General features: G+C 35.6%; 1 protein-coding gene across 1 annotated transcript in view; it reads left to right on the top strand.

The window, feature by feature from the left end:
- LOC145686449 (uncharacterized) overlaps nt 1-25209 on the top strand; it is a 54700-nt gene that overhangs the window by 25221 nt on the left and 4270 nt on the right. The window contains exon 2 of the mRNA XM_081759759.1: nt 23484-23546. Within this exon, the coding sequence (XP_081615885.1) occupies nt 23484-23546 (63 nt within the window). The remainder of the gene's footprint in view (nt 1-23483; nt 23547-25209) is intronic.

Below are 25209 nucleotides of genomic sequence, written 5' to 3'. Positions count from 1 at the left end.
ATTAATCTGAATGAAAAATGTCAACCGAGGTTATAATTATACCTAAAACCGGAAAATACAACGGCGGTATCACAATATTTGTTTGCTTTCGGTTCGCGCAACAAGTTCTTCTACGTCATAAAAAAATGTCAACATCAATGAACCACCAACCCCAACTAAAAAATAGGCAGCAGCGGAGGTGTTATCAAAGGTAAGTGAACTTTGTCTTCTTACTTAAGTTAAAGCATTAAATAAACATACATAGTGTGTCGTTATCTATAAAGGAAAATACCATTAGCGTCCGTGGCTGCCGGGCGGCGGATATACAAAGCAGGCAGGCAAAAAATCTCGCAACAATAATGGCGCCAACGCAAAGGTCACACATACGTGATAAAATATACAAAGTAGGCGGTAAAAGTATAAAGCAAAGTCCAGCATAACCAAACAGTAAGGGCGCCGACGAAAATGTCACACATACGTGATAAGGTATACAAAGCGGTCTCGCGAGGAAAAACTCGCGACGGTAATGGCGCCAGCGCAAAGGTCACACATACGTGATAAGATATACAAGGTAAGCGGCACAACCAGACAGTAAGGGCGCCAGCGGCACCATCTAACACATGTTATCAATCCAAGATAATTGCAAACTCATTACTTCAATTGAAAATGTAGTTATCCTATTTACATCATACTATATGATGAAATGTCGCCTTTTAACAAACAATTCGGCTTAATTTCACGTTAATCTCTTGATTACTTAACGTAATAAATACATAAATCACTGTAATCATAGTTTAATCCCCTTAGCATACCTGGGACAGGTAAAAAAAGGTAACCCTGTTTAATTCATGTAGTATACGTGGAAGGCGATATATGCTGCATATTCCTACTAGCTGCGCATACAATTAGAGGAAGAGCACATTGAACCTGCAATCGCTTCTTGGATGCATATTAACACCTGTCATAACTTCGTATTGGCTAGCTATGTCCAATTCACATAAGGCGTCAACATGTTGTTTTCAATTTATAAACTCTATATATGATTCACAATGGTGGATTTCAAGATGGCGGCTTTTGTTGTTTTGTGTTCTGTCCAATTCCTCTTCACTTTTATTATTCCCCTACATTGTTCCTTTGGTTATATTTTACAATATTTGTCATTTATGCGAGGGGTTTCTACACTTTTGGACCACCCTGTATATACTGCAGCAGGGGTTCATCGAATCACTTTCGCAGTAGTTGCAACCGATTTAGAAAGGATAGAAAGACATACGTCAACTTCCATTGCTCCAGAATAAATTTTGTCATCTTTTTCCAAGTTTCCGACCATTGTGCATCGTCGTGTTTGCTCGGCCTACTTCCTTGATTGAGTTTTTTTTGTATCATTTCTACGTTTTGTTAAACTATTTTTTTCATTTTTTCTCTATGGTCAGTAGTAAATAAATTATGGGAGTTCGAAATTTTAAAAGGGCCACTGGTTTGAAACCAGATGGTGTATTAAAGAAATGACGGAAACAAGAGTTGTAGAGATTCTTACGGGAATTAAGAAACACTGTTGATCTTTCCTCTAGCATCAATATTAAGAAAGTTACGGATTTATTATATTTTTCTGGTAGCCACCATTTTAATTTAAGGTAGCAAATGCAGTTGACCAATGAAAGCAAGTACTCCACCAAGAAAATACGCATGTCGTGTATCATCTTGGCAAGATCGTAACTGCGAGCGCTATGGTGTCAACAATTTTCGTTATACTCACACTGTGTATATAAGATTATACCACATTATGTAAAGTAATGATACTGGTAACAGTGTGAGCAAAATGACAAGGGACAATTCCAATTTTGTGAATTCAATTGCTGAAAATGATTGCTAGCACTGGATTTAGCACCAAAAGAAACAGAGAAAAATAGAGTGTTTAGTGGCAGGCCGTATACAGGGTGGAAGACAAATGATGGCAAAGTGCGAAGAGAGAAAGTAGAAAATGTTTAGAAATGTCATGTTAGTTTTGAAACGAGGAGAAGGATTGAAGTCAAATGTTGGATGTGAGGAATGCATGTAGAGCTCTACTGAATAGGCGCAATGTGAACAGGGTTTTAATTGCTAATTAATAAATCAGAGCCCTGAATGTGACAGGTATCTTTGTGCAAGGTACCACGTAAGCATTCATCCAGTTGAACTACTTCTCATTACGTTACAAGTTGCAAACATTCTTCTTGATGTCCCAGGCTTCGATTCTATCTCTCTCTACCCCTCGTGCACACAACGTGCTCATGGACTGTACTATAGGATCTCTAGTTTCTCATTCACATCACCTTTGCGACAGTATTGATGAGTAAACATATCTTTGTTATGTTTATCGAATAGATAGGTTTGATTCGGATGTCCAGATGACACATTCCTGTCCATTCCTTGTCAGGTTCATGAGCGGATTTCGGAGCTGGGAATCAAGTATATTGTTAAATTACGCTCCAACATGAGAAACAATTTAATGAATATTGCTCATGTCACTTTCATACACATACAGCACACTAAAATGTAAAGCTTTTTTTTCGGTCAAGAGCAACACAAGTTGCTAGATTTCGCGACTAAGCCACTATGTTGTCAAGAGTGAAGATAGCTGTCTGTTTTAACCAGAGAACTGGACAGCGAAGCCAGGGCACAGTACAGGCAGGAATTTAAGAACAATCTAACAAAGCCTTGTATCGCGCATACTCACAACGCTGTGATCGAGATACATTATCAATGGACTCAGGTTTTTCTCTCTTCGCATCCTCAATTGCCTTCCTCCGCTTCATCTTGGCTGATCTAACCTTTCATCAATACGCGGCTGACATAACAGCAACACATAAAGCGATCAGTAGGTTAGCTGTTGCTTGGATACTTTCTTCGTGTTATGCCCAGAGCAACGTTGTTATCTTGTATTTTCTTTTAGAGCGGTCATTTTCAATTGGTCGATGCATAGCAGGAGAACGCTTTTACAATCTGAGAAAAGCAGAGGGAAACATAATTAGCAAGGGAGTGGAGGGAATAATGTTGGAGAATAGAATGAGCCAGTGTTGGCAGTACCTAAACTTGTAGTCATGTATACACAACTACTACAGCCAGTGTTGGCAGTGTACGTGTAGTTATGGATTCATAAAAATAAAAGCCAGTGTTGGCAGTGTACGTGTAGTCATGGATCACTAAGTACTAAAGCCTGTGTTAACAGTGTACGTGTAGTCACTGTCCCATAAATACTAAAGCCAGTGTTGGCAGTGTACGTGTAGTCATGGATCCACAGGCAGTAAAAATGTTAGGAGTGTAGTGTAATCATGAACCCATAAGTACTGAAGCCAGTGTTGGCGATGCACGTGTAGTCATGGATCCATGAGTACTAAAGTCAGTGTTGGCAGTGTATGTGTACTTATGGATCCACGAGTACTAATGTCAGTGTTGGCAGTGCACGTCAGTCATGGATGCAGAAGTATTAAAGCCAATGCTCGCAGTATACGTGTAGTGATAGATCCATAAATACTAAAGCCAGTGTTGGCAGTGTACGTGTAGTCATTTATCCATAAGTACTAAAGCCAGTGTTCGCAGTATACATGTAGTGATGGATCCATAAATACTAAAGCAAGTGGTGGCAGTGTACGTGTAGTCATTTATCCATAAGTACTAAACCCAGTGTTCGAAGTGTACATGTGGTCATGGATCCACAAGTACTAAAGTCAGTGTTGACAGTATACCTGTAGTCATGGATTCACAAATACTAAAGCCAGTGTTGCCAGTGTACGTATAGTCATTTATCCATAAGTACTATCCATACAAAACCATCGATAACAGTATCGATGTTCATGTTATCATGTCAACATTGTCTTTCATCAACATCTGCTTACCTAGTTCCTTCTCTTCTCAATATGATTCAGTCAGAACGAGAGCACCAAACAGTGACGTCACAGAGCATCCTGTTGAAAGTAACTGCATTAGAGAGGAATTCTTTAACGTACATATTTTACTGGCCCAGTAACGTGCAATTGCTTTGCGACATAAATTTACTAGAACATACCTTCAGACAAGAATATACAAACACACCCGGAAACGAAACTTCGTCGCCACGATGGATTGATTGATTGGGTCGTAATGCAGCTTTTCAACACCGAACCTACTATTTAGAGTAAAATCCGAACAACTACTTGGATTTTTATATGAAGTAAATATCTCCACCGGGAATCGAAACACGGTAAGATGAAAATGAAATCTTTCAGTTTAATGTCCTACTTTTATGTCCTTTAAGGTAAGGGAGACAATGATTAAGGCAAATGAATGATGATGGAAGAATTGGTGAAATGAGAAAGTGGTAAGAAGTGGCAGTGCCCCGAGAAAACCCACGGAGACAATCTTGTTCATTACAAACTTACTTCGCCGGGGATTGCACCAGGTACCCCACACACCAGAGGTATACGCTATACCACTGAGCCACTATGACCCCTCCACAGTAAAATATCACGAGTACAAAAATGTGAACATATTAATAAGTCGCCTGGTGGAGGTTACCGTCAATCAGTACTTCTATTAATCTATATTAAACGCATAAATTCTAATCCTTCTTCGACTAGTATGAATTAATGAAAGCTGTCGTGATTGACAAAAGAAGAAGAGCAGTCGATATGTAACATTTCACTTCCTGTTGGACATAGACCTAATTTCCTGAATAGGTAAAGAACCTTCTTACACTTTCTCCCAAAAATAATAATGACGTTTGATTCACTTTCTTCAAGAATTTTTTTTTCCTCTTGTTTCCTGGTCGTTAAAATAGTGTATATGTCGAAATTGTCTTTAAGATCTTTTAATGTTGCATACAACAGTAACCCTGCGTATCTTCGTTTTGAACGAAACAGATGTTGAATGAGTTACGCGGAGTAGATCGTATGGATGCATTTAGATATTGCCAAGTTTACAACTGATCAGAATACGTTAGAATTTCACATATACATTACAAAATACACACACAAAATACTTCACATATACTAACATATACTAACATATACAATACTATATTTATATATTAGTTCAGCAATGTAGTTTCAAATAAGTGAGAAAGCGGCTTAGTGGTAGATTATTCAAATGTTTTATCAGGTAGTAAAAAAAAACGTAGCCTTTCGAAAGTCATGGCAAATAAATCTTTAAGCGTTCTATTTTAAGATGGATACGAAATTTATTGGTATTGTGGGGTGGAATTGCTACAATATCACCGAGATAAACGCAGACTATGTCCGTTTAATAAGATACCCTGAGTCGACTTGGGGTTACGATAGAGTATGTTACTATACCGACGAGAGATGGAAAGGGTGATCATGCTTTTTTTCTATACCATATGGAATCTTGGCCGTTTGTACTGCCTTATTTAGCTCAAACTTTATCTTCTTAAATCTGTTTGAAAATTTTCTCGCTTAAGGGTAGTTGTGTGTGTTTGTGCTTAGACATGTTGTCTGAATATGCTGTTCGATGGTAGGTAGCGACTATTTGCCTCATTAGCTAAGAAAAAGTGATCAAGCACTAGGGTGATCAAGTACAAGGTTGAGTTGAAGGTTTGCAATATTTTCGTAAACAACGTACTTGTATTTATTACAGTACAAAGAAAACACGTTAACATTCAAGGAATAGCCCCTCGTGTTGAACTCTTTGCAGCCTTCTTTTTGCCAGTTCCTCGATTTCAAGCCGATGCCATGCCTTGTTTTTAGAGGAGAAAAACCCAGTTATTATTGCTTCCACTTCCTTCTGGTTGGAGAAGGATCATTAATCTTAGGAAGTGCAACATGGACCGAAGCATGTAGTACTCCAAAGTGGCAAATTTAGGGCTACATGCTGGGTGTGGCATAAGTTCCATGCCATCAAGTTCCTGAGGTTTTGTTGCGTTTTCCGAGCCGAAAATGATATTGCGTTGTCTTTTTGTAGCAGGGCGCGCTTTCCGTTCACCAATCCATGATATTTTTGGTGTAGTGCAGTATACGTCCTCTATTACGAATAAAGTAAGCATCGATGGTACGACCGTTAACAACAAACGTCGAGTTAATTGCCCTCTCGTAGTTCCACCATACAGAGAGCATGACTAATACTCAAAACTACCCTGTTTGACGACGGTTCTGGAAGTTAACACGTGCTTAATCGTTGTTTTTCATATTCGAATTTCTGAAACACATTCAACTTTCTTCCTGTGTGACTTTAAAAAAACGCACATGTGTTGATTTTGCAGAGGCTATCAGTAACTACTATATTTACTGTGCCAGGGTAATTTATATTGCACAATGCGGTAGCTCCTGATGGTTTTCTCGAGTTTGTGAAGATACTACAGTGGACTGGCACCTGCCGTGTTGGTTTGACAATTGCCGTGTGTTGGTGGAATAATTTTCCTCAAAGGCTTGTCTTATCTTCCCAGGAGAGTGGACCTTGGCTGATCTTCGACATTTTTACAACCTGTAAGAAATTTCTACAACTAACGAGTTGCAGTGCTGTAGTTCAGTACACTTTTCCCTTTCACAAAACAAATGTTTTTTGTTGCTGCCGCAGCGTTATTCCCGAGTTCGAACTGATAGAGCAACAGTTCACATACCAGATATTGTTGAGCATTCACTGCCACTAAAAACTGATTTAAAATACTGACGGAATGGTGGCCTCCGCGTTCGATAGTCCGCTTGCCACACTACCTCATGGGGCAGTTTAACCTTGTACTTACGGTGGATCACGGCGTATACACACGCCTGTTGCTTGAGTTGTAGAAATATTTCAAGAAATTTGACTAGTCTTTGCAGTTAGAAAGCAAAATACGAAACACTGAAAATAAGAAAGCTGCAGTAGAAGGTTCCATTCAGAATTAGGATTATAAACTAGGAATAGACAGCTATGATACCACATATATCAAAACTAATCAATTATAGCTTCATTCGATACGTACTTACTGCGATATATCAAATAATTTTACCAGTGGCGACTCTTGAGAGATGTCACATTCATAAAAAGAAGAATTTTATTACTACAAACTAAGGGAGCCAAAATTTTCCTTCAGAGTATACATTTGTATACAAAACTTAGTACCATAGAAAAGTTTTCTTTCCTTTGTTTGTAGCGATACAATTTTAATTTTCATTGGTGTGATTTCCCTCAAGATCCGCCACTGAATTTTCTTAAGACCAATATAAAGCATTCTGACTTTTATATCATAACCTTTATAGATTAAAACTCTTTTCAAATAAGTCTATCCGTAGGATAACCAAAAAAAAAAAAAAAAAAAAAGTTCGAATACTTTATTCATTTACCGGTATCTCGAATTAGTATTAAAAAAATTGCAATTAACAATATCCAAGAGTGTGTACTTTTTACTAGTGCTTGATCCTTACAGAGTTATATTACAAAAATACGACAGGTCTAAAGATTTACAGTTGTTAAAGTTGTAAAAGTTGGTATAAAACCGAAATGCTGTTGTCATCAGGATTGAGACCTTGCTCTTTTTCGTCCACTCACTCTGTCATTCTTTTGACATTACAACATAGAAATAAAATGAAATGAAATCTTTAAGTTTTACGTCCCACGGTTATGCCGGTTAGGCTAAAGGAGACGGTGATGATGACAGATGAGTGAAATGGTGGAATGAAGAAAGTGGGAGGAAACGGGAGAACCCCGAGAGAACCCACGAGCACGGTGTTTGTCCACCACAAGGTCCACACGGCGCGAGCTGGGATCGAACCAGAGACCCTAAGCACCGGAGGTGAACGCTCTACCACTGAGCCACCGCGCTTCCCCATTACAACATAGAGTTCAGCACGATATAAATTTTTAAAGTCGATTTTCACAAAGACTAAAGTTACCACAACCTCTTTTTATACGAGCCTTTTTCTTATACGAGTACATAACAACATGTCTTATTATTATAAAAGCAAACAAAACAAACATACAAAACACAGTTTGTGTGCGTATGACAAGAACAGTTTATTTTTATTAGGATCACAGGAGCAGGCTTTATAAACCAAACCTTTCTCTTTAACGTCTCATAATTATACCTGTTAGGCTAAGGAAGATGGATGATTTAGGCAAGAGAACGATAATAGAAGAATCGGTGGAATGAGAGAGTGGGAGAAAACGGGAGCACTCCGAGAAAACTCACGGACACGATGTTATTCACCACAAACTTATTTAGCAGGGGATCGAACCAGTGACCTCCACACATCAGAGATAAGCGCTTAACCATTGAGCCACTGTGCCCGCTGCAGGCTTTATAAAATTGTGATGTTGGTACGTCCGTTACTCCGTACGATTACTCTTGATTGAAAACGAAGTTTTGAATTTTTGTTTTGCAGTGGATACCTAAAGTGATTACTATAGACTTCGTATCGATATGCACTAAAAACGGCAAAATATGCATGCAAATATGCGCTAAAAATCACGAAAATATGCACTGAAAATATGCAAATATGCACTAAAAATTGTAAATATGCACCAATCTAAAGCTAAAGTTAAATGAGGAATTTTATTATCTTTAGAGAAAAAAAAGTTTTATTATTTGAACTGCATATACTTGGTGTATAACTATGATGCATTCATGCTAAAACACAGCTATGTAATTTTCGGTGTTTTCTGTCAGAAACCTGCATTTATCAGTCAAAACATTACTGTACATCGAAAATATTCCTTCCGTGTCACGGGTCATTAAGGAAAAGTGTTTCAAAGAAGCATTATTACTTGCCGATGAATCTGGAATTCGTGCATGGTTGTTCCCAGGAACACTTTATTTACATTAGACAAGAATTTTATGACAGGATTTTGCGCATCTATGACAGGACTGTGTGTTTCGAAGAAATGCTTGTCCGATTAGTCTTGGTGGCGACTGTTTCGTTATTGAATCGAACAGCTCAAATGCACTACTAAGTCCTAATCATCGCTCTTCTTATCTCGTTATGATCTTTAAGAGAGAAGTGAAATGAGTATTGATAAACGCAAGGTCGCTTTTAATGTTTTACGTTTTCAGCTTCGCAAGCGTCCAAGGCTTCCTGAATACATTTGGTTTCTTCGGGTTCAAACAGCTCACAGTCAGTATATGAAATTAAAATACATCGACTTATATATATATACAGCCGCGGATCTAGGATGTGATCAAGAGAGGGGCTAAACCATAGTTCGCCGCTTTATCCAATGTAAAGAAAGTAGGATTCGGGGGAGGGGCTAAAGCCCTTATAGCCCTCCCCTTGGATTTGCGCCTATATATATATATATATATATATATATATATATATATATATATATATATATAAGAATACGCCAAGTATCTGTGCATAAAAAAATAAATATACTCAGAAAAGTAAATAAACATTTCCGGCATAAGCATATAGTAAAACGTGCCTTGCAAAATTGAACAAGACTCGCAAACATTTCCGTTGAAGGTTTTAAAGTTAATGAAGATAAATCTATGAAAAAAAAATAATAAATAAGGTACATACATACTGTATATTGGGCATACTGAGATAAAATATTGTATACAGGCCTACCGTATTCAATTACAGTATGTATTTATGCTACGAATTAATACACATAAAACTTACAGTGAACAAAACAGCCTACATACGGTTTCCAAGGCCAATACAAAAAGTAGATGCTATGTTCTTTTTAGCGCACCTCCTTCTACTTTTAGCTTCCTTTAGAACTGTTGCGTATATTATGCACCTTGTTCTATGTCTCTAGACCAGCTAGAGAACGAGTTATTGATATTTCGGAATAACTATGTAAATTGCAATTTGATCAAAAACTCGCACGGTATCTAGGACCTTATATGGCGGTGGACTAAATGTTAAATATGTAGGGTAATACATTTAACCTTACAGACCTTTACGAAGACCTTTACAGACAACGTAGTTCATATACCTAACCTCTCACAGAATGTTTAACATTTTTCTAAAGGCTGCATTCCGGAACTTGAAAATTTCTTTTAAAAAGTATATTTTAACATCCGTTCTTCGCAACACAGGTTCCACCTAATTCAGAGAAGTTAACACTTTTTTCTTACCTTAAATTCATGGGACCGTGAAATATTTCCGTTTAATAAGGGGCCTGTTCAAGGCATTTTTACTGTATTAAAAGCCTGTATTCAAAAACCTTATGTTCTTGTTTAAAAGAAAATAAATCCACTTGAAATTATTTTTGTAGCCAATTATGTGTACATCCTAGAATATATTCTTCTAGCATATCATTGCCCGTTTCAAACAGCAATAATTTACAAAAATAATACTGATACTTTAAATGAAGTAAAGTGATTTGAGCGGGACATAGAGCATGAATGGGAAGAAGGTAAAGCTATCGAAAATATAACAGAAGACTTAATAGGAAAGATACGTTTCGAGAGCGAGGTGCGTATCAAAGCAACACAAGCTTATATTTAAATACTCTCATAAACTCCTTAAAGGAAAACTTGGGAACTTATCTCCTGATCTCAGAAAGTATCTGTTGTGACAAGTTTTAGATTTTGTAAAGCAAATATTTTAATTCATTTAGAGCTCATTTTCCAAAGCTCAAGTGTTCATTTCTTCCCGAAATACTTTCTTCAACAGTTTCTTTGGGATAAACTCTGTTGAGTATGGAAAAAGTCCAGATCTGGGTTGTTTTATAGTTGTATAAAGTTCTTAATACTAAACTTGAAACAGCTATGAAAATATAAGAAGGCCAAAAAATAGAACGCTGCTGAAGTTTGAGCTTTTGTTGTCGAACAAAATAGAAATATCCTCTTCTCAAAACAAGCTTACTTACTTTAAAAACATTACTTGTTTAGCATAAACTTTGCAAAATCTATTTTCTTCTTTAATTGTTAACGTCTCTCAACTTCAATCCATTGTTTCAGAAGATAACTTCTGTAAGATTTTTCGGGTCCATTTACTTGTAGCGCGACATCTTTGTCTAATTTTTGTCCATCCAAGAAAAAAAACTTGTACCATTCAAATTAATAAAGAAGGGCCATTTCAAAATTCCGGACACTTCGATCACCTGTAATGCGACATCTTCAAATTCGAATTTTAATTAGCTCAGAATTTTGTCCATTTTTGACCACCTACGAAAAAAATTTGTACCATTCAAATAAACGAGGGAGGGCCATTTAAAATTTCGGGCACTTCGATCACCTGTAGTGCAACATCTTCAAATTCGAATTTTAATTAACTCAGAATTTTCTTTAGTTTCCGTATATTTTTGTACCATAAAAAAATGTACTATTCAAATTAACAAAGGAGGCCATTTCAAAATTTTGACCAGTTCGGTCACCAGTAGTGTGACATCTTTAAATTCTAATTCTAACTAGTTTAGAATTTCCCTGTTTTTGTAGATTTTTGTATCACCAAGATAGTTGAAATTCGAATTTGAAAATGTCTCACTACAGGTGATCCAAGTGGCCAAATTTTTAAATAACTGTCCCTGGTTTATTTCAGTGGTACGAAATTTACTCTTCTTGGTACGAAAATATTCACAAATTCAACAAAATTCTGAGAAAATTAAAATTCGAATTTGAAGATTTTGCACTACACGTGATCGAAGTTGCCGAAATTTTGAAATGACCCTCCCTCGTTTATTTGAATGGTACATTTTTTTCTTGGGTGGACAGAAATGGACAAAATTCTGAGCAAGTTAAAATTTGAATTTGAAGATCTCGCACTACAGGTGATCGAAGTGGCCGAAATTTTGAAATGACCCTCCTTTGTTAATTTAAATGGCACAATTTTTTTTTCTTTTGTGGACAAAAATGGGCAAAATTGGACAAAATTCTGAGCTAGTTAAAATTCAAATTTGATGATGTCGCACTACAACTAAATGGACCCAAAATTTTCTTTTCGTATTCTTATACTGCCACAGGACCACACAATTTCAAATCCACACACAGAACAGTAGCAGCTTCAACTTCCGAGCAGTGTGACCACCGTTAGTACTTTCATACTAGATCTAGTACATTTTATAATATTTTAGTGTTCTAGTACGTTCATCAACAAATCTAGTACTTTTCTCCTCCTTTTCTTTTCTTATAAATACAATTGCGAGAGAAAAATGAATCTCATTAAAATTTGGCAATATACGAAAATTTCAGTGTTCCTGGTAACATTTTTCTATCTTTTTTTTTTTTTTAAAACAATGGTATTTACAAGAGCGGAAGTGGGACATAGGTGCCGTCCGGTCGCCTCCTCCAATTGATAAATGACCACAGTAAACAATATTATATATTTGGTGATCTGTTTAAACAGTAGTCTATTAAAGAATTAAAACTCGCTTTTCTCAATAAACCCATTTTATGAATTTCTTGTTTTCTCCCGACATCCCCTATATTTGTCATACTTGTGTTACTTTGGTGGCTTTACAGTGAGTTCTAATACGACAATTAAGCAAAGATTCCGTCAAGATTTTTTAGTTTGGGGGGTGTAAAGTCAAAATTGCAAGTGTGTAAGTGATTTGCACGGTTTGTATCGAATTTTGACTAAAAAAGTTAAAGTTGGGGGGTTTCCACAAGGGAGGGGAAGCTGCCGGAAACCTTCTAATAAGATATTAATATCGTAAAATGTCATAAAAAGTGTGAAACTTGAGCAGATAAAATTTTAGTACTTTTTATCCAGATCTAGTACTTTTTTCTGCATAGGTTAGTACGAAATCTTTTTGCTGGGTGGTCACACTGCTTCCGAGATGGGTGACGTGAAAATTTTGTTGTAGGTGATTTGACACCGTTATTTACATCTTCCAAAAAGGTGACACTCATGCATCATTGCCGGGAGGATGACTCACCCACCCCTTTCTTATTCTCCTTTCACATGACCTTGGAAGATATTCTAAAAGGATAACAATGAGCCATTTAAAGATATTTAAAAAAAATGTAAGATAAGCCATTTAAAAAAATTATCAATTTGGTTGTTCCTTTAAATATGCATTTATATGCAGTAACGATATAAACATGCACTAACCTACAAAATATGCACATATATGCACTATAAAACTCTGCTATTTTACCTGAAAACACCTGAAATGAATTTCTGTTTAAAGAGCATATCAATATCACATCAGGAAAAAAACATGCAAATATGCAAAAAACCGAAGTCTAGTGGTTACCTAGGCCGAGATCGTTAATCCATTGCAAAAAATTTATAATTGTAGAATGCAAGAAATTACAAATCGTGCCTTTAGATGACAGCAGACATCCTCTAAGCAGGTGACATCTACGGGATGAGATTGAAACTTCCAGACACGATCCTCTTTACCATCCTTAGCAGAGTTTATTCTTTCTAAAGAAGATATTTAATGCAAATGCTGAACTATACTTGTCTCTCTTAACAAAGGAGATAAAACCTAACATTTTGCTTTAGTAGGGCTAATTGAAATAATGAAATAAATCGTGAGAAAACACGTATAGGCCATGGACTGGGTGGGATTCTATCATGCGACCAGGAGCGCACCCGTGGGTGGTCCACCGGTTCAGAAAAAGCTTCCTAACTCAACATACTTTTTTCCAGAAATGATTGATGTAGCACGAAAATTCGATTTTACACTTCTACTGTACTCTTTTTCTTATAAAAACATCTACTATCGTTTGTTTTTTAGTGAACATATAAGTGGAAGTATTTTACAATTACTTATCGTCTTTTCGGGTGCAGAATAATACCCGTTCACTAGTACATAGATACAGTAGCGTGCAATATTGGACACTTCCCAATAAAATTTCTCGGTGCGCGCCTGCATGTGACATACAGATCATGTGATCGACAACCTAAAACCGTAGACTACTTTACCATGCCAAAAGGCAATATCAATTATCTTAAGATCTTTACTTTAGTATAAACGTCTAATTGTATCCTCTACTATTGATTTTTCTTTTTTATTATGGGAAATTGTATACATAAAATTAATTTATTTTAGAATGAATATATATATATATATATATATATATATATATATATATATATATATATATATATATATATATATATATATATATATATACAAAATAAAACTTTCGAATTTGTGTGTATTATTCTATGAAATCTACAATATTATTACCGTTTAAACAAAATCAAAGATGAACATTACACCAATGGGTAGATCTCATTAGACTGAACAAAATGATGTGGGTAAATTTAAATCCTCATGCGTAGTTTTCGAGATAATTGAGAAAAACTAATCTTTTTTGTAAATATAAAAGTTGATGCTGAATGATAATTATACCACCAGTTAGGACAAAACTGATACTTATGTATACACTTAGCCTATACTTAAGTTAATGATGAAGCTACCAAGAGAACACTATAGGGCTACGATAGGCCAATTGTTACAGGGATAAACCCAAAATTAACAATAATTCTTAAACTTTAATTTTGTGTGCGAGGGGCAATGTAGCTCAGTGGTAGAGCGCATACCTCTGGTGTATGGGATCCCTATTTCGATCCCCAGCCAAGTAAGTTTGTGGAGAATAACATCGTGTCCGTGGGTTTTCTCGGGGTATTCCTGTTTCCTCTCACATTTCGTTCCACCAATTTTTCCATCATTATTCACGTGCTTTAATAATCATTTTTCTTAGTCTTATGGGCACAAACCCAAGACGTTAAAAAGAAAAAAAAATAATAATTTATGTAGCTGTAATATTTTTCAAAGACAAGACATACATTTCGTTTTATTTGGTTTCTGTTTAATGGCATTATCAATACAAAGCGTCTTTGAGACGTCATTCTATAATTTAACCTGGATTCGGAACACAATGAGCTCCCACCAGACCATGCCAAAGGCGTGTACGCTGAACATTTAGACATGAAAGAAGTCAACAACTGAATATTGTTAAACTCTCTGGTATTTTGGCTGAGTTATAGTTTAACATCCTTTTCTAACACTAAAGCTATATTTCACATAGACTTACGAATTTACCTATGATCTATACCATACTAGATTCCACTCGCGTACACAAGAATTCATCAAGAGAGATTGAAGCTCCTAAGTTTATATAATTTCAGATGTTTGAATACATATTTGAATATTGCAAGTATTAATTTTTGTATAATATCTTGCTCAACGTGAAGGAAGTGGTAGGTTAACTCCGAAACCTCCCTAGAGTGCACCACTGTTAGGTTTAGAGATTAAATCCCACTAGGATTCAAGCTTCGATCATGTAGTCAACAAGCAGTGGCGGCTCTTAAGGGAAATCACATTAGTAAAAATTTAAATTGTATCGAAACAAGCTAAGGAAAGATGTTTGATAAAGCTACAGGAAACTGTATGTAATGATTAGTACATTAGGTAAGCTTACTTTCCTTAGCTTCTAGTGATAAAGTTTTACGTTTCACTGATACGACTTCCTTCAGGACCCACCACTGGCTAAGAGGGAACTCAACGACTTAATTTAATTAATTATACTTCATTTATTTGCCTGTTTCATTAGCTTACAAAACGCGAGATATTTTCATATAAGCATTAGAGTTGTCAATGATGGAATACATACAAAATATTGTCAGGTATCAGAAGGTATACATAATATTATACTTATACATCTTACTAAAATATAAAACAATAAAATAGGAAATATTAAGTATATAAACATGACCATTTACATATTAATTTGGGAGTAATTTATACTACACCTGGCATGTACTGAGGAGAGTTTGTGTTTCCAGTTCTTCATTTAATGAATCATTTTAAGTATTCCTTAATAGTATAATAGCACTTTACGGCAAGTAGATTAAATAACTTCTTACGAAAAACAGTGTTCTTATTCTTTAAGTACATGGAAAGTTTATTATACAACCTAACACAATTCATATACACAGTTTTGCCTATATTAGCATATTTTTTATGCATCACAAATATATCACTGTCTTGTCTTGCATTATGGCCATGAATATTTTTATTACAAGTAAAAAGATGCCTGATTTTCACAGTAAATAGAATACATTTATAAATGCATAAGCTGGGAAGTGTTAAAATTTTTGCTTCTATGAAAATCTTTTTACATGACGACTTTGTGAGTAATCCGACAATTATTCTAATCGCTTTCTTTTGCAATCGGAAAGTGCTTAAACTATTTTCAGTAATTCCCCAGTGTATTATTTCGAAGCTAATTAGTGAATTAAACTTAGTACAGTAAACCAAAGAAGTCCTTCTCTCGTCACCGTACCTTGAAGTTTCTGCTAGCTGGTAAATCTGTTGGTTTCGAGTTTAACGTCTCTCTCTCTCTCTCTCTCCAAGACGTGATCGTACAGTTTAACGTGATATTCGAACCACATACGTTTGCAAATAGAATCTAACCAGGTTCGTCCGCACCAAAGGCACGTACGATAACCATATTGTCCATATGCTGTCAGATACTTTAATTTTGAGACAATGATCAGTCAACACCAGGAAAATTTTCCATCTACAAAATAATGTTTTCACGCTGATACTTCAACCAATCAACGTTCTCCCTGACGGAATAAATTTGAAGTTTTCGTAACGTGTAAGAGAAGATACAGTAACGTCATAGTACACATCTCCAATAGATCCCCAAATCAATAAAAAATCTGTCATTCCTCATTGTGATGAATTCAGAATTTCACTTTCATTTCTTTAAGTTATTTTCCTTACCTAAATTGTGGTTCGCTTTTGTTCTAATCTGAAGTACGAATATCAAAGTTTCTAACCTATTCTATAAGAATAAGCACATAGAAATTTTAAAGACATCCTGTTGTTAATGATATTGCGGAAACTATGAGATTACACATATACCAGAAGCTTATAGTGTTATTGTGTTGTCTGTTTCGGGTGAACGACTTCCGCTGGTGCAGAAAGTGAATCAGTGATTACATTAATTACACACTAGCTCTGAAAATCTCTCACGGTTTATTACGTGGAAAATTGACACGTGCGGTTATTCTCTCACATAATGGTTTCACTTTTATTGTAAGCAAAGCGCTTATTCTTTAGGTCATTTTATTTATTCTTTTTTAAGACATTAAATCTTTACTTTCGTTGTCTTTGAGATCTTGAATGAAGAAGGTGATGAATATTTTTCAGACTTTACTGTCTTACTTCTATTGCTTGGTTCGTAACCTGAACACGTCGAAATTCTTGATCAGTGATAGCCAAATGACGGCCCACTCGAATGTTTCATCCGGTCCGTGAATAATAATAATAATAATAATAATAATAATAATAATAATAATAATAATAATAATAATAATAATAATAATAATAATAATAATGTGTATGTTTTGTTCTCCATTCTTTTATAACTCCATACGTAACAGGTATACCTGGCCGCGGTGGTTCAGTGTTAGAGCATACACCTCTGGTCCCTTGGGTCCTTACTTCGATCCCAGCTCACGACAAGTGATGGACAAACACCGTGTACGTGGGTTTTCGCGGGATTCTCCCGTTTCCTCTTACTTTCTTCACTCCATCATTTCATTCGTTTCTGATCATCACCTCTCCTTTAGTCTAGCCGGCACAAGCGTGGGACGTAAAACTTAAAGATATTATTTCATTTTTATAACATGAATATTGTAACTGGGTATCTTATTATATATAGCTGAGTCAATACTGTAGTGACTGTGATTGACTGAGTTTACTGTGAAAATAGTTACTTTAACCTTTTGTTTACCAAGGCCATTTTCCAAGGTAAGATTGTTGTAATTTTTAGGAAAGAACTTATTTAATTACTTTCAAATGTTTGTAGCTGAAATTGTAATTGGCTTAGACACATGAAACAAGAAACATGATACGCAGAACATGATAGCCAGAACAAGAAGCATGATATTCAGAACAAAAAGCATGATACGCAGAACTAGAAGCAAGATACGAAGAACAAGAAGCATGATACACAGAACAAAAAATCAGAAAACGTATGACTTGTGCACATTCATCGAATTATCGGCTTAAGAGGGGGGGGGGGAGGAGATGGTTAAAGGAAAATTAGAATGAGCCCCAAATATGCCCCCAGCCCGCAATATAAATCGGTCATCACTGTTCTAAATGAATTAAGCAGTCCACACTCACATTAAGCTTCCTTTTTAGTCAATGTCCCAACCAGTTTTTCTTCCTGTTTTCAATTACATCTAAAATTGAATCACATGCACGAACAAACGTCTATTACATGTCGTGCATTTGTAACATTGACGTTTGTTCGCACCATATGATTAAATTGTACATTTTTTCCTCACGATTTCTGACATTGTCTCATTCGCTTCCCGCTTGACCTAGCTAATTCTCTCCATTCTTACCCACACCCACACTTAGAAACCTTCCATTCTTTTCCGATCACTTTTGCGTAACGTCCATATTTCTGATCCATATGTCACAATATTTCACATGAAACATTTTATAAGTCTTTTCCAAGACTCTTTATTGAAGGACTCACAAAAGAGACTTTTCTTCCTCCCGAATGCTTCTTTCGCCATTTATATCCTTGATTTTGTTTCACGTGGTCGCTTACTCTGAGGGAAGAACATAGACTGAAAGTATTTGAGAACAGGATCCTGAGAAGAATATTCGGACCCAAGAGGAACGAGAATGGGGAATGGCGGAAGCTTCATAACGAGGAACTACATAGTTTATACGGTTTACCCAATATTGTTAGGGTCGTCAAGTCTAGGAGGCTTAGGTGGGCAGGTCATGTAGCTAGAATGGAAGAAAGTAGAAACGCTTTTAAAGTCTTGACTGGTAGACCCATAGGAAAACGACCATTAGGAAGACCTAGGCGCAGATGGGAGGATAATATTAAGATGGATCTCGCAGAGATAGGAATACAAAGTAGAAACTGGATCCAATTAGCTAAGAATAGAAGTCAGTGGAGAGCTTTTGTGAACGCGGCACTGAACCTCCGGGTTTCATAGGCCATAGAGTTAGTTAGAGAGTTTTTAGTTAGTTAGTTTTATTTCACGTGCTTATTTCATGTTATCACTACTCACGTATCGAAAACTAGTCACCTCTCCTTTACTATTCTGTTCTATTTTTGGTTAGGATTTGGAACTAGATTTCTGAGATTTCGGCAGCTATGGCCATGTTAGCCCATCATGTATCAAAGGTGATGGCCCTCGGCGATCACGCTGCCAGGATAATTGGGGAAGAAGAAAGGAATGGGAAAGAAAAGAAGCACCCCCGGAACCATCGTTAAATAGCATTCCCGTGTTTATCAGGTGTGAAAGAGAAAATCCCAGGAAAACCTCACTCAAGATGGTGGACTTGAAACAGTTGTTATACACTTTCTACTGAGTATCCCCACCGAGAATTCCACCTAGGACAGCTCACACAAAGAGCAAGGGTGTATCAACTACGCTACGTGGGGTCACACCCTTCTATTTTTGACAACTGGTTTGTTCCAATCATTATAGGTTTTGCTTTCTAACGTTTATTTTTTATCATATATTCTTCACAGCCCAGCTTCAAGTTTTCTAAGGTCTTATTAATTTTCTTTTCAAGTTCCGCAATAAGTGTCATATCATGTGCAAACCGTATACAGCTGATTACTCTACATCTACCGAAATAACATCTTCATTATGAGGCTCTTTTCACTGTGTCTTCTAGACAGATGTTAAATAACATCGGCGAGAGACAACATCCCTGTCAAACTTAACTTCCAATAGAGATTTCTACTAATATACAAGTTTAATATTTAAATTCAAAAATAATTTTAAAATATTGATGTAAAATATTTATTTAAACACTTTTCAATATTTGGAGATATGAAGGGAAAATACCGTCCGAATTCCCTCCCTCTTAAAACAAGCAAGTTTATTGGTCCAAATCATAAGTATCCCTGTAGTCGACTTCTGCCTTTGACCAGCATAGACAATGTGTGAAACTGCATAATTATATCCTAGTATGAACTGCAGACAACGAATATCAATATTGTTACGGAAGAAGGACTTCTGAAAACAGATAACAATAGTGATTACTGTGTAACTTAAATTAAACGAGAAAATAGGAAGATAAGTAAAACAGGCGCATTGGGTTCCTTACCAAGAAACCTCTCATAATGAGGAAATTAACTGAACTGAAGGACAAAAAGGTAAGCCCTCTCCACTGATCTAGTCGCTAGGGCGTGTATCTTTGATCCATATGATGCTAGGTTCGATCTCCGATGGAAGAACACAAAAATTTAATTCAATTATTATTCACTGTCAGTAATCATTTGTCCGCTTTAGTCTAAAGGGCATCATTATGAGGCGTTTAACTTCATTTTCTTAAAAACAGGTGAGCGAATTAGCTACGTAGTCTATGTATAGAATTTGTTTAGACAACCTCAAATATTTGATTATCGATCATAGGTATTTCAAATCTTTGTAGGTGGCTGCGGTAATTCAGTGGTAGAGCATTCAACTCCAATGCATGGGATCATCGATTCGATTCCAGTTTACGTACGCGCCTTTGGCGTGGGAGACCCGGGTTCAATTCTTGGCGGGAGCTCATGTGCTTCGGATTCCACGTTAATCAGTCCGTCCATGTCTCATATAGCCTCGCTGCTGAAAAGAGACGTTAAACTCAAAATCAACTCAACTTATCATGGATTCCAGTTTGCACCAAGTAAGCCTTGTGGTGGACTAATACCGTGTGCGTGTCTTTTTCGGGTTTCTCATTTCCGCCCACTTTCTTCGTTTTATTATTTCATTCATTCTTATCATCACTCTCTCTTTTAGCTTACACGGCATAATCATGGGGCGTAAAACTGAAAGGTTTCATTATATTTCATTCCTGCGAATCTCGTACGTATGTAGTAATAAGTATTTAAGGACAAATCTATTTTTATATGATTCGTGAATTAGGTTGATTTTACGAAAGTACATCTATTTCAAACGTATAACATGTGCGTTGTTATACACCAGCTGTTAACATAACAGATGGAATCATATTTTGTCTGTTTATGTGTATATCTGTTGTTAAGATTTTAGTTCTGTTAGTTCTGTTTATTTGAAGTTGAGTTGTATATAGGGCCGGATTTCGCAATAGGCCCGGTAGGCCCTGGCCTATTGGCGCAAGCTCCCAGGGGGCGCACGGCCGAGAGAAAAAAATTAAAAAAATATCTAGAAATAAAAATAAATAGCCATAACTTAACATATTTTTTTGAATTGATTAAAAAAATCAGGCTAATAAAGCATTCTGATTTTGAAGTTCATTGGAAGAAATAATTGTTGGTAAAGTTCACCAATCTTTTGTTAATACATTAACGGTATTTTGTTAAGCCCAGAACCAAGTAAATTCCTCAAAAAATTTGCAATGATAAAATTGCATCGTGGACTGGTGTTTAAGCAATTAACATATAGGCCTGATATAATTTTTTAATAAAGGTTTTTAGGAAAGTAACTTTAACCAGACTAGGGGGCGGAAAAATTATTGAGCCTAGGGGCGCCAAAATGCTAAATCCGGCCCTGGTTGTATATATCTGCTGAATCTTGATATGTGGACAACTACTGGACAAATGATCCGCATCTTTTAAAATTCCTCCTTGTACACAAAAAAAATTGAATAGCAAGTCTTGAAGATTTGAATGTTAGTAATTGATATAAACAAACAAAATACAAAATAAGCAAACTAAGCAAACTTCACGGGTTTATGATTTCGACTTGTCAGCAGTAAAAACAACTTTACGTATTGGAGATGGTAATATCCATTTTAAGAGTAACAAATAACTTGGATTTTATGACAGCGAATAATTATATAGGAACAGAATATCGCCTTCGGGCAAGACTTTACTTTCCCCATTTCCTGTCACTTTTGTCCTGATAATAAACATTATTTGGCTTCTGAGTCTCTGGAATGTTAAGTTTTAACAGAGTAAATTATTGAGTAGTTATCTGCATGTCATGCTGATTAGGCTTATATGTTGCTTGTTTAGATTCTTTTTATCGAAATGGTACGCGTATATTTGCACCAAATGAAGCACAATCAGTGTTATGTTACTACAGCAAGGTGACCAGACGTCCCGTTTTAGCCGGGACAGTCCCTTATTTTCAACCGTTGTCCCGTTTTTTCTGATTCTCAAACGGGACGCCTAAATGCCCCGTTTTTAAGCAAACATGACCCAGGTGTCCCGTAATTATTATTCAAAATATAAATGATCAATGCTAATTCTACACTCTTCCGTACCAACACTCATTGAGAAGATTCAGCCGTGCCTAGAACTTCTGAATATTCAAATGGGAATTGAGTGATCTGTGGTTCAAGTGGAAATCGAGTGGAAATTCTGAGTTTTGAAGTAGTTAAAAGTATTTTTGGGTAGTACTTAAGTTAGAATCGCTGTTGTTATCATTCTTACTTGTGTACTTTGTAAATTGAAAACACTACTGAGACTCGAAATGCAATGTGGAAGCACCCCCCCCCCCCCCATCGCCGATTCGTATGCGTCCCGTTTTTTAAAATAAAAGTTCTGGTCACCTTGTACTACAGGGTCTTGATGCATACCTTGAATTGTTGCATGGCGTAGATATAAGATTTAAATCTTAGTAGTTGGTTCAGTGATGTCAACCTGGAACTTTATCCCATCTTGAAAGACCGAATTTCCCACCCGTTAGACTAATTATAAAATGTTCAAAATTTAAAAATAAAAATATGAAAATTAAAACTAGTACATGTTACTTATTTTTCTCGATATTTAAGTGACTTATTCGTAAATTTCAATATTTTAAATTCCTAGTAACTATTGTCGTTAATTAAAAGAGCCTATTGAAATTATTCATGATTACAAGCACATTTTATTGTTAGAATTTAGCATTTTTATGATGCTTTTGTGCTATAATGTACTACTGAACGTAATGAAACTAGACAAACTTCATTCTCCAGTTATTCTGTGTGGGACGTTTTAGAAATTGGCAGTTTTCCGTGTAGTAGTTTATTTTCTTCTCGTCATGATGTTTTTTTTTTTTTTTAAACTCCAGAGTACGATTTACATTCCTTGTTGCTTGTTTTTGAGATTTACAAGTTCATAAGTAAATCACTTTCACAATAACACGTACTTTGAAATAACAAACTTTGACAATTAACATTGATTTCACGTTTACTTAAGGATCATTAACTTGCTTCCCACTCAGTGATGTTTTTGTTGGCATTGATGAAATAAGCATACGAAAAATCACATAGATGCTGCCAATTTGGACGAAAAATTCCCTTTACCCCTATTCGAAAAATTGATGCCAAAAAATCCCACAAAATAGGATTTTCCCCATGGGTTGGCACCGCTGAGTTGTGATTCTACGATGATTCATCAAACATTTCTACTCTTTCCACTCGCCTAATGGATTGCATTAGCGCCTTTGGTGGATGGTAACTTTAAAAAGAACTAGTTGTAAATCTAATCGTTATACTAGAACTTGAAAGGTGTAACTTGGATGTTTAAGGTAAAGTATATGTAAGCATCACAGAATTGCAGTAGCTAGCCGTAAATCTAAACTATCTTGAGATTTGAATGTATAAATCAAAAATATTTTTTTTTTTCAGTACGACGTACGAGATTCTTTGAACATTTTTCATGACCGTCTATTTTTACATTTTTATATTTTTCTGATTTGCAGATCTGGCTTTTGGTTGCTATTGTTACCCAAGTAATATGTCAACAGTATTTTCCACCTCCTCACGTAAGTATTTCGTGTTATTATTTCAAACGCATAATTAAAAAGAACAGAAAGCAAATAAATAACTTGTTAATATTTTTTCCTTTGCCTGTTACCAGTACCGAGATTTTCGCTGCTAAATTTACGCTTTTTTTTTTTTTTTTTTTTTTTGCCTGCGTTGTGTTCTTGATATACAGAGTTATTTAGAAAGAATGTCGTAAAACTAAAGTGTATTTATTTTATCCTTAAACGACACACGAAAGCAAAATTATTCGGAAAGAAGGAAGGAAGTTTGTAGGTTTTTGTGGGTATTACGAGTGTTGGATATGAACAGTGTTCAATGAACACCCTGGTTAAAACGACAGACTTTTAACTAATGATCCAGTTCTTGCCATACGCGTATCAACATATTCTTGGTTATCTGTTGCATTGCACTAGATATGGTGCCAGTGGTGCTTATTTCTTAAATTTTGTACGAACCTGGTTATGCACTGTTACGACAGACTTTGTTCATATAAATTGCATCTGACAACACGCATGCAAAATGTTTTTGTGGTCACTGTTTGGGGTCGTCATCTACATTATAAACTGTTTACACAATCCTTAATGCCTATAACTACAAACATAGAATTTGAAACGTACAACGTTCGTTTTTTTCTTTCCGACCAATTTTGCTTTTCAATGCAAATGTAAGTACGATTTATTTTCTCACTATTTTTTTTTTGAATAGTCCTGTGCGTATCAACTTAGTGTATTTATCATGGGAAGTACAAAAGTTAATCTTGCATTTAAATATTATTATTTTTTAATAAATCCAGTGTATTTACTGCAAAAATTATTTTGAAAATACATATTTGCGGAGTCCAGAATCGGATTAATCCAGTTTTAAAGGAAAAAAGTTGTGTTGAAACTGGAATTTAATTATAGAATGGATTAAGTTCTTATTTCAAGATATCACTGTAATTTAATCCCCTATAATAGGGAGAAATAATACGTATAAAATGTGCGATCAGTGGCAAGTAGTTTTCAAATATATTAATTAGATTTCATATATGAAATAAAACTAAATGCGTCAAAGGATTTAAGTAAAAATAAAGATAAAAATAGTATTTTTTCAAGAAAATTACTTTTTAAAAATATTTATTTGTTTATGGCTAAAAAGAAAAGCATAGAGAGTACTTTCATAGACTTATGTTACAAACTTATGTATATAAGAATGCTTTTTTTGACATGTATAAACGGATATTTTTTTTAAAAAAAGTAATTTTCTTGAAAACAAAATTATTTTTTTTAAGTCTGTGCGATTTTTTAAAGTGTATTTGTTAACTTTTTCAAAGGAACCATTATTTGCTAAAAGTATATAGGTATTCTGCTTTTTACATTTACATTAGTCATAATTAAATACATTATCTATCATTGTAGAATTTCGTTCGTTGCCTTTCCTATGTGTTTACGGATCCTCGATGTCTTTGGACGATGTAAGTCAACTTGAGAAAGAGATTAAAGCGTTCCACAGAAAAGTGTTTCTTCTTCTTCTTCTTTTTTTAATGAAGTAAATTGAAGACATGGGACTAAGACTAAGTAGTATTAGTCCCATTTCTAAATGGTTTCACAATCTGGAACGTAATTCACGAAGATTCCCTGAATGTTATACTATACACGTCACCTCCATAGCATTTTACTGTGT

The sequence above is a fragment of the Thermobia domestica genome, chromosome 5, assembly GCF_964235325.1.
Source record: "Thermobia domestica chromosome 5, izTheDome1.hap1.1, whole genome shotgun sequence".
Taxonomy (NCBI): Eukaryota; Metazoa; Arthropoda; class Insecta; order Zygentoma; family Lepismatidae; genus Thermobia; species Thermobia domestica.
The sequence above is the reverse complement of the archived record's forward strand: the minus strand, read 5'-3'. Positions and strand labels throughout refer to the sequence as shown.